This window comes from Cyclopterus lumpus, chromosome 8 (genome assembly GCF_009769545.1).
Source record: "Cyclopterus lumpus isolate fCycLum1 chromosome 8, fCycLum1.pri, whole genome shotgun sequence".
Taxonomy (NCBI): Eukaryota; Metazoa; Chordata; class Actinopteri; order Perciformes; family Cyclopteridae; genus Cyclopterus; species Cyclopterus lumpus.
The window spans coordinates 6,729,334-6,739,425 of record NC_046973.1 but is presented as its reverse complement, the minus strand read 5'-3'; the positions used below and the strand labels follow the sequence as shown (position 1 = coordinate 6,739,425).

The 10,092-nt window shown below is 43.8% G+C and overlaps 1 protein-coding gene across 3 annotated transcripts; it reads left to right on the top strand.

Annotated features, from left to right (window-relative positions):
* The first annotated feature begins 10 nt into the window (after positions 1-10).
* LOC117734624 lies at positions 11-8,060 on the top strand. Of its 3 annotated transcripts, XM_034538822.1 has the most exons (6): positions 11-49; positions 1,036-1,654; positions 2,132-2,241; positions 4,458-4,550; positions 4,769-4,942; positions 6,995-8,060. In XM_034538822.1, exons 2-6 carry the CDS (start codon positions 1,504-1,506, stop codon positions 7,160-7,162), a joined length of 696 nt encoding a protein of 231 aa, XP_034394713.1. In that variant the 5' UTR covers positions 11-49; positions 1,036-1,503; the 3' UTR covers positions 7,163-8,060. The 3 variants fall into 3 exon arrangements, with proteins under 3 accessions (XP_034394713.1, XP_034394714.1, XP_034394715.1); XM_034538823.1 differs by lacking the exon at positions 11-49 and having other exon boundaries at positions 4,772-4,942; XM_034538824.1 differs by lacking the exons at positions 11-49; positions 1,036-1,654; positions 2,132-2,241 and adding an exon at positions 2,268-3,028.
* Positions 8,061-10,092: the final 2,032 nt, after the last annotated feature.

The following is a 10,092-nucleotide window of genomic DNA, read 5'->3' as shown; positions in this document are numbered from 1 at the left end:
GAACTGCGCGTGCACGCGACGGCGCTCGCCATCCTCAGGTTGCTGCAAAGTTTGTAGCGTGTATTTTTTTTTGGGGGGGGGGGGATTTCAATTTGTTTTCTTATACTTGTGACACATTCACATATTTGAATGTAGAATTTGTTTGTATCGTCACATATTCCCACCGAATTCAATTAAATTCAGTTTATTTTGCACAGCCCAAAATCACAAATTACAAATTTGCCTCAGAGGGCTTTACAATCTGTACACATACGACATCCCTGTCCCAGGACCTCACATCGGATCACGAAAAACCCTTTCAAAAGGGGGAGAGAACCCTCCAGTAGAGCAACAGAGGAGGGTCCCTCTCCCCGGATGGACAGAAGCAATAGATGTCATGTGTTACAGAGTTACAACACATTTAATGAATGACAACCATTTTGATTAATGAGTATAGCATGGACCACGATGAGCATGTTCCACGATCAATATTTCCACAATCCATTCTCCAGTTAAATGCAGACTTATTCCACACATATTCTGGGTTTATGAAGTACTGTGACCACTTCTAACCCTCATTGTGTTGGAGTAGGCTACTTTGTATTATAGGCTCAAGTTACAGCTGACTTCCTTCTGCCTTTAGTCCATATATAATATAGCCTATTGATCCAGTTCAGAAAGGCTGGATCAAAGTCAATATGTTGAGAACACACTTAAGAGATTTGTGCCCCCCTGTCAAAGGATTTCCTCTGCATTCAAAGCACATACTGCACGCATAGTTCAGATAATCCTTAATAAATCCAGCCTGATCACATTGAGAGACCATTATATTTAATCTATTTGTGTATCCTTATTACTTAAAGTTATTGGTATATAATCTTCATCCCTTTTATTTATTTCAGTATGTTCTTTTCTTCATCATCATCATCATCATCTATTAGAAATCAGTGCCTCCTGACAGTCATTTGTCCTAATTATTATAAAATATACAAGTCCGTTGAAAGAAAGAAGTTTCCATGAATAGTAACACCACATTCAGTCTCTTTGTCTGTTTAGAAATCATCTCAGGACGGGACCCCCGACGTCTCCAGGGTAACGGGACTCCAGCTCAGGCATCCGGTGCGTTAATCTACTGGTCTGGATGCAATTGAGCAGACGGCGCAGGAAGCCGCGTGCAGCCTTACTTCCCCGACATCGGTTTGGACTGTGAGACGCGACACGTCGCTGTGTTCTCGGGGAGCCGTCGGGATCCATCTGGTGGTCAAACGGTGGCCGCCGCTCACCCAGAGGCCATAGCGCGGAAGCCAGAGCGACGTCACGCGGTGGGGAGAGGGCGCGCCGGTGCGCCTTCACGCGCTTCACGCACGCGGTGGCATGTTTACCGAGGGGAGAGTTTGATCCCACTCGCAGAGAGAGAGAGAGAGAGAGAGAGAGCGCATGTAGACTGTCACGCGCGCTGTCCGGGACCGAGCAGACGATGAAGAGGAGCTCTCAGAGCCGCGCTCCGGTTCCTTCTCCGGGAAGATGAGAGCCTTTGTGTTGAGCCTGATGAGTTCGGGAAGATTCCTCAATGGGACTTTAACACTTTACACGGAAGAAATGTCCACAACTGCAAGTCCAACCATCCCCTCCTCACAGCTGACATCGGATCAGCTCACAGTGGTCGCTGCATCCTGTAAGTTTTAAGTATTAACAATATTATGAAGAGAGCATATTTTGAGAGCAACTAACAGAAAGTGATTTTAAGTTGTCTGCTTCCTGGATATTGGCATTGTGATACGGGTTGTACTGGATACTGTCCTTGTGATAACGGCTAATTGAATACATATGTCGCTCTGTACTATAATTAATTACAGATGTAATTAATTATTATTAATTAAACACTGTCTATGTTCTTCCAGCTGTCATTGGTGTCATAAAAAGCTCGAGAGAATGTATACCTTTAAGTTTTCAAATTTACAGAGACAGATTGTCAGTCAAAACTCAAAGTGGTTCAGCTCGCTACATTTAACCAAATTCACAGATTGGAAGTGCTAAAAAGGACAAAACTGTTCTTTAAGAAGTAGTTTTAAAGCCAGAAAACAAACAAAACAAAGTCTGTTTGTTTAACAGCGACGAACCAACATCTCCTTCTCTCCTGCTTTTCAAACAGTTTCTTCTCTGGTGTTCTTTGTGATTATTGTGGTGCTGCTGTCCATTATTTATCGGAAGGATCTTCAGTGCTGCAAACTCCGCTCCTACCAGGGGCCACATGCAGATATGGTAAGAAAAACAACAAACTGGAGAAAGGGACCTTTCCTTTTTGTGTGTTTTAAAGTGCCTTATATGCTCAGGTCTGATCCTGAGTTGCTGAGCTCACACTGAATAGATAGAGAGAGGGGGGGGGGGGGCTCATAGACACCATGTGCACTCAGCGTCCCACCGTTACAGAGTGTCAGATTCAATTTACATGGCTGTGGGAAAAGGACTACAATAAACCTGATATGATCATTGTCGGGCGGTGGATTTGCCTCAGTTGAATTAGCTGCCCTCCAGAAATATCTGCCACAGTAACTCTAATGGATTTGGACAGAATTAGCACTTACGCCACATATTGACGCTATACTTCAGCACCAGTGTAATTAAATCACTGCAAATCAGATTTAGTTGCTAACATGGGCATAGCAGATGATGCAAAACAATCTAATCTTTAAGCCTTTTAAGGGAGTGTGTGTGGCATTTGATCTCACTAGGAATCCATGTTTCACACCTCAAACAAAAAATCAAAAAAAAAGAGGGAGCTGGCTGAATGAAGCCTCGGGATGAGGTGAAAGGAAAACGTAAACCTAGAGGTAACTTTTCCTTGGAGGCCCATTCTCTCTGCTTCCTCTTTCTGACTTGTTTCTCACCTCCGTGAGTCCCGGGGGTGAAGTTGGAGTGTTATCTTTGGGTTGCAGAGACGCGACGCGTACCTCCCCCTTCAACAGACAGGAAACTCTGTTGAGTTGTGGTTTTTTAACGGAGGAGTCCTGTTGTCCTATTTAAGGAACTAACTATGAGCGTATCACTGGTATGTAGTGGCTTTAGTTACAACTGTGTATGTACACAACAGAGCTGATAAGACAACCGTAACTTACGGTCAGTTCAATACTAAAATACACTTGACAGGCTGGACACAGAGTCTTTGTTTCAGAGGTAATATCATTTGCTGTGGGATAATTAATACACTTAGGAGTCAATCGTTTCCTTAAACCGAAAAGGCTTTGTGTTGTTTTTTTAGAAAGTGAAGGTTTGTCATTGCGGGAAGGAAACACACACACACACACACACACACACACACACACACACACACACACACACAAACACTTTCATTGTGCCCCTGTGGGACATTTCATGTCTTCGACTTCATCGTCGCATACCTTTCCCTGCTTCAGTTTGCACCATGAATAGTGGGCCGACCCATGTGTCACTGTTGGGGACACAAGGGGGACAATGGATCTCCTTTAGGTTGCGGCGGAGAAAAAGGCACACTGCCGCTGGGGTCCTCCCCCGACTTCAACACTGATTTTACACGGTTGTGCTTTTTCACACTGGCTGAATAAATGGCAGGAGACAAAAGGACATGTCTCCTTTTTTTCTCTTCCTTGAGGACTTCTTTTTCTTTATTTTTTTGCTTCTTAAAAGTATAAACCAGTGAGGGGAAAGTGACCTTTGACATCACTTTTTTTGGTGTCGCCAGTCTCTCTCTGAAACGAGGTGAGGATTATGGCAAGGGTCGTTAGTTTGCGTCACTCTTAAGTGTGAGTGATGTCATTGTTTATATTAACTGGCCTGGGAAAATGATAAATCTGACGTTTTAATACTACTTTTTAGACTTTTGTTGCTTCTCAGACAGAGGAAATCTCCTCAGTGATAATGTTAAAAGTTGTCCCGACATCTCTTGTCCTCGCGCTGGATTTAAATCCGAGTGAGGCGACAAATTGACTTTTGTTGTAATGCCGGCCCAAATGATGTACGAGGCCATAATGTGCATTGGAGTGTGTTCGTTAAGAGGTACCTGCTGCAGTTACAAGGGGAAGAGGAGGCACTGCAAAAGACCACACGGTGTGGTTTGTTGCCGAGGGGGACCCTGATGCCACATTTTAGGACATCACATTGTTCTCCACACAAAGGAGACTCATTTAGCCTCGAGGCAATTAAAGACTTTTCCTTGCTGTCTTTTTTCCCCGGTTTGCACTTCATACAGTGAGACCCTGACAAGTCCTGTTTTAGAATGGGTGGGACTGGGAGGAAGCACGGAAATGGGAGGGTGGTCTTCTTATTGATTAGATGATTTATGGCATCGCTAAACCAAGCAGTGTCTATAGTGATTAAACAAGGCATGAACATTGGTACATTATGCTGAAAGGAGTGGATTTTTGACTAATTGCAGCAGGACAGGTCTTAAAGCTCTGCTTTCTGAGACACACTTGTTCCAGTTGTGACTGCTTGTTTTACAGGATGCTCCTCCTCAGTACTACAGCAGCAGGCAGACCCTGGTGGGATCTCCCTGTCTGGAGCCGACTCAGATCCGGGACGACAACAACACTCAGGTGAGCGAGTCAGCCACTCAAAGCACCACTCTTCCCTCCTGTGTACACTGTCAACACGCACTGCGAATGTACACACATCACTGGGGACATCAGGCAGCACCCACCTCTGAGGGCACGTTTTCAATGACTGCAGCTTTTAAAGTGCCACTTAAGAGCTTCTGTTTCCACGAGTGTCCCTCATGAGTGTCCCTCTGTGTTTGGGCCTGTGTGTGTCTCAGCAGGCGGGTCAGCTGTTCTACGTGGGCCTGCCCTCCAGCTACAGCCTGCCCACACTGGAGGCCCCCCTGCCGAGGCTCCCGTCCTACGAGAGCGTCCGAAAGAAGGACCGCCAGAGGCAGATCCACATGATGATCGCGGACCGCTTTGGCCTCAATGGACCCATTGTGACAGAGGTCAGCTAAATCAGGGATTAGGACTGTGTCCCGGCACTTGATACAGTCACAAATGCGTTGACAATGAAGTGCGTTCGGGTGCTGTTGTTAAGCCTGGGAACAGAGAAGATTTTGAACTCCTATTACAGTTTGAGGAACGCTAAATCTCATATAAACTAATCTTATTATGGAGGCACCTTGCATGCAGCCTCAAAATTAATGGAGATAATAAGAAGCAGGCTCTTTCTATTATGACCACGCTGTCATACAATATTGTAACAAGAGCTTGTTCAAAGATTAGACTGCATTCAGAGTGCAGTAAACAGGATTCACTATCGGCTCATCTCGGGCTCGCTGCTGAATTGTGCTGCCGGCCGCGTTTCAAGGTTTTACCGAGTTGATCTTTCGCTGAGCTTTTGACTCGCACAACGCTTGAGCAAACAAGGTAATGAGTCCGGGGCACATCAAACACAATTAAAGCCTGCGTCCCGATTGCAAACAGTGCACGAGAATGCAGCTTTGTGCTCCTGTTTTCTACGACTTTTTTTCTACTTTGACCTTCCCTTTTTTTCTTAATTAAACAATCCTTAGCATGGCTGCCCATCTCTCGCTCACACAGACACACACACACACACACACACACACACACACACACACACACACACACACACACACAAAGAAGGCACACACACGGTACTTTCCAAACAACCCATCACCAGTTACTGAAAAGCCTCCCTCCCCCCTATAACTAAAGCTTAACTGATGGCCCCTTAATATCTGCCCCTGCCTGTCCTGCGGACATGGTAGTAAAACTTCATTGGCCTGGTTTGTGTGTGTGTGTGTGTGTGTGTGTGTGTGTGTGTTTGTGTGTCACACAGAGGGCAGGGTTGTGGGGTTGCTCCTGTCGCCTGAGGGTCCCAGAGCAATTAAAAGATAAGAAGACCCAGTCAGTTAAAGGGAATCAGCCAGATGTGATCAGAAAGATAATGCAGCGGATAAAAAAAAAAGTTCCAGGCGACTGACGTGGAGATTAATTGGGAGAGTAAATACCAACATGATCTACTTTCAGGGATGGATATCAGATCTCAGAATGTTTTCTAACACTTTCATTCTGAAGGAAAAACCTTTTCTGTCCCCCCTGAATCATCTTGCGGTCATCAGATCATCAGTGGTTAGATTGTTTCTGACTTGTGTAGATTGTGTTACAGTTATTTTTTCTTTGTCTGTAAATCCCACTAATAGTCTCAAATGGATAAGTAGCAAGGACAGTGTCCTCTAGCACAGTCACTCCCAAAGACTGTCGGGACCCACAGGTTGGTTGCAGGAGATTTTATTAGTTTTTTTTTTACCTTTAAAGTTTGCTCTATGCTGTGCTGGAGGACTCTTCAAAAAAAAAATTAAAAACACCATTTCCACAGCTTTGCATTGAGTATGCACATGGGGTGGCCACTTTATTAGGTACACACAATCTAATGCCATTCAATTACAACAACTCCGCTGTAATGTCAATCTTTACGCAGATGATAATGCTCTGTATTTGGTGACATTGTCATAGTTAAAGGTGGGGTTGTATTGGACTACATTATATTGAGAGGTGTTTTGTCTTCCTATATTCAGACATGAGGGGTCCAGAATATAAACTTTGTCCTGTGCAACACCACCACTAGGGACCACTCAATGCTACAACATATAATTAAATTAACATTGTGATAGTGTCAACCAAATAATTAATAGAAATAGACCTTATGGCGTTAAACTGTTCAAGGTTCAAAGATAATTTCTTGTCATTCTGCAACAACAAAACGCAGTCGTCCCTTTGATGCTTCTCAAGACAAGCAAGACAAAACAATAGTTTTTTAAAATTTGCATTAAGAGGAATGTAAACATTGGCAACAAAACAACTCTCTGTACAGATATCATGGCCGACATCTTAATATTCAACTTTGACGATGTTTGAGCACCATTGATGTCCAGCTCCTCCCGTCCTACGTGCTCCTGTTCAGGTGTACCTAACAAAGTGGTGCACTTTGAAACTCTGTCTCTAAAATCCGTCTTGTTCTCATTTTTCGACAGCCTCCTCCTACATATGAAGAAAGCGTCCGCCACTCTGTGGAGCTGCCGTACAACATCCTCTCATCCAGTCTGGACGCCTCCCCTCCTCAGAGTATCTACACCACCTGGAGGCCCGACACGCCTCCTCCTATCACCTGTGACTCCAACAGCAATGTTCTAACTGTGTGACTGATTACTGAGCCAGCTTCCCAATTGCGAATGTCAAAGACATGTGAAAGCTTTAGAGGAAGTTACCAAAAATAACACGAGACTTGTTAAAGACTGGATCCGTCACACAAGCTGATTCAGATACCTCAAGACTTTAAGACTAGAGTTCATGTTGAGAGACAGATGACGAAGGAGCAACTAAAGAGGAGCTCCGGGGAAAGGACAGCGTTGACTCGGCACATTTAAATGTTGAAAACACTTTGACACTGTACTCCACCATGCTGAGGAATCACTGGATATTAATAATGACTGAGGTGGCTGGATCACCTTGAAGAAGAAAGTATTGGACTACAACATACCAAAAAGAGAACCACTATTTACTTTGTTGATTATACTGTCAGTGAACCCCTTCTTCTCTTGTAGTGTGCAGTTCCTGAGCCAGAGACCTCATTGTCAGGTGTGTAATGTTGTCGGACACCTATTTGTTTCTGTACCCTGCCAAGGCCGAGCCATACTAACACTAGGCACCTGGTGCAGCCTGTGAGAGGGAATAAATGGTGCTGATGAGAGTGCCTTCATGAAGTTATACCCTTTTTAAAAAAAATCATGCTTAGTTGTTCTTTTAAGGCAGATGGGACTCTTGATGATTCCTCTCATATAGCTGCAGACATATTGATTAGTTCTGTTCTCCACAAGGCTTCGAGGAGCAGAGGGAAGAGGAGCGGTTCCTTGTCTAGATGCACCGATCCGACTTTTTCAATCCCGATACCAACACTTTGGCTTTGGGTGTCATTCGATACCGAGTACTGATCTGGTGCCGATGTTTCATTAACACGTTGTGTGTCTTTCTGTGTGGACGTGACTTTCATTTGTCAGGCAACCTCAGGCTTGAGATAAACATTGTTTTCCTAACTTGAAACAGAATGTGCAGTTATATTTCCATGACTATGTACTTGGCGTGATGGAAAGGAAACTTTTCCTTTGCTCTCATTATTCTTAAATTAATTTGCAGAGAATTGCCTGCCCCTTGATTCACCCTGATTTTAATTGAAGCTCCGTGAATATTTTTCCATTTTCCTTCGGCTCATGAGCTGCTATTAAGATTAAAAAAGAAACTGCAGTAATGTAATAATGAGACTGCACATTAGCAGAAATGTGTCTCATTAATAGAAATTATCAGGAAATAAAAGATTAAATGTTTATATATGTATGAGAAATGTTTGAGAATATTGAACACTGTTAAGATCAAGAATGTGTATTTGGTTTTTCAGCAGATCAAGACAAGACGGTTGTGGGCAGTATGTTTTGATGCCAATATATATTTATATCAACATTGGATCATATGACCGTGTTTAATGTTAAAAATAGTAGTTTCAGTAAAAAAGCCCAGTCGAGGTCGATGACCGAGGAGCCTGCAGGCAGAATAGTGTCACCAGTCGATCCCTTTGGCTGAAAAAGACAAAGATAACTCTGTTTGTGAAACTCTAACGTCACACTCATTTAACAGAAGTCTCAAATTAGCCCCATACATTGTGTCTTTCAAAAATGAATCTCTGGTCAAATGTTTCTTCATTTTAGCTCAAAATCTCAACCCTTTTGATCGGTTTAATCTTCCCTATTGATATTTCTCATATCAAGTCTATGATCATTATGTCAGAGGGCAATAAGTGCACAGCACTGTGAACATCAGGTCTTATAGAATACCATCAAGTCTCTCTGGTATTGGTAGTATTCTGATCAATTACGTAATTAAAGTAGAAATACAACAGTGTATTCCATCAGCTAAAGTTCTGCATTGAAATTATTACTTTGGAGTATACTAATGTACTCAAGGTATTACAAGCTACAGTATTTAGCAGGGGCGGGGGGAGGGGGGCTAAGCCCCAAGGGTATCGGCACTCTTGGGTACATTTTTGGCTATTGGGTTGTAATTTGAAGGGGGAGATAATGGGATCTGGGTGGACTACCAGTCACCAACATAGCTGCAGTGGATTATTCTGCCACTTGATGCAGGCTACGCCCTGACTACTGAACATACTCTCCGTATCGGTCTGGTGGTTTTACAACTCTTCCGCTGGAGGTTGTGCGTGTTGAAGTCTGTGTCATAGTATCTTGAGATGTAACTGGAGGTGTGTCTGCATCAGAACCAGGTGAGCTCAATTCTCCATCGTTCACTATACATCCGTTCCTTCCCTCCTGAAAAAGTCTTTGAAGGGCTGTGGAGAGGTCTCAGATGGCGATGGTTTCTGCGCAGTACTCCTTTATCCGTCTGGCCTGGGTATGACCTTAGTGTGTCACCTTGCTTCAGGACCGAAGCAGACTTTGTCCAGCCTCTCTCATCATCCAGCTTCACAGCAACGCTGGTTCCAGGCTGAAGGTCTGGTAGAGTTCTGGGGTTATTCTTGTCGTTGTAGGTCCGTCTGTAGCTCTGTTTTCATCCTCTCATCAATACACAGTGCTGTGCCATCAGTGTCTGATTTAATATAGAATATATACAATTCCATTTATGAACTTACACTTATATTGTATTGAATATTTATTAAATAACTATTTTTAAAGGATTTCTTAATGGATTTTTGTATAAATCTCACGCTCGACCCTGGAGTGCCTTCACGTATCCCCAGGGGTACACTACCCCCATTTGAGAACCGCTGGTCTAGACATCCCCAGGCTACTGTCATACAGGAAATCGCAGAGCCGACCAGTGAAATAGAAGCCTATGAGAAAGCAATCCACGAGTTGAGGCCCATTTCACCGACCAAGCTCAACATGGTCAAACAGCAGACCTTACAGGGCGCAGAACTGAACATGGTTCAACACTACGTGGTGTCGGGATGGCCCAAGTGTGCTGTTAAGGTGCCTGACAAGGTAAAAGACTACTACACTTCCAGACATCATTTCACAGTTGCAGAAGGACTGGTGTTGTATAACTATAGAATAGCAGTGCCACG

What these genes read in the sequence shown, in the direction of transcription:
- LOC117734624 (XM_034538822.1), top strand. Translation starts at nt 1,504, where the DNA reads ATGAGAGCCTTTGTGTTGAGCCTGATGAGTTCGGGAAGATTCCTCAAT. An exon ending in GGGACGACAACAACACTCAG is followed by an intron (nt 4,551 to 4,768) that starts GTGAGCGAGTCA and finishes TGTGTGTCTCAG; the next exon opens with CAGGCGGGTCAGCTGTTCTA. An exon ending in ATGGACCCATTGTGACAGAG is followed by an intron (nt 4,943 to 6,994) that starts GTCAGCTAAATC and finishes ATTTTTCGACAG; the next exon opens with CCTCCTCCTACATATGAAGA.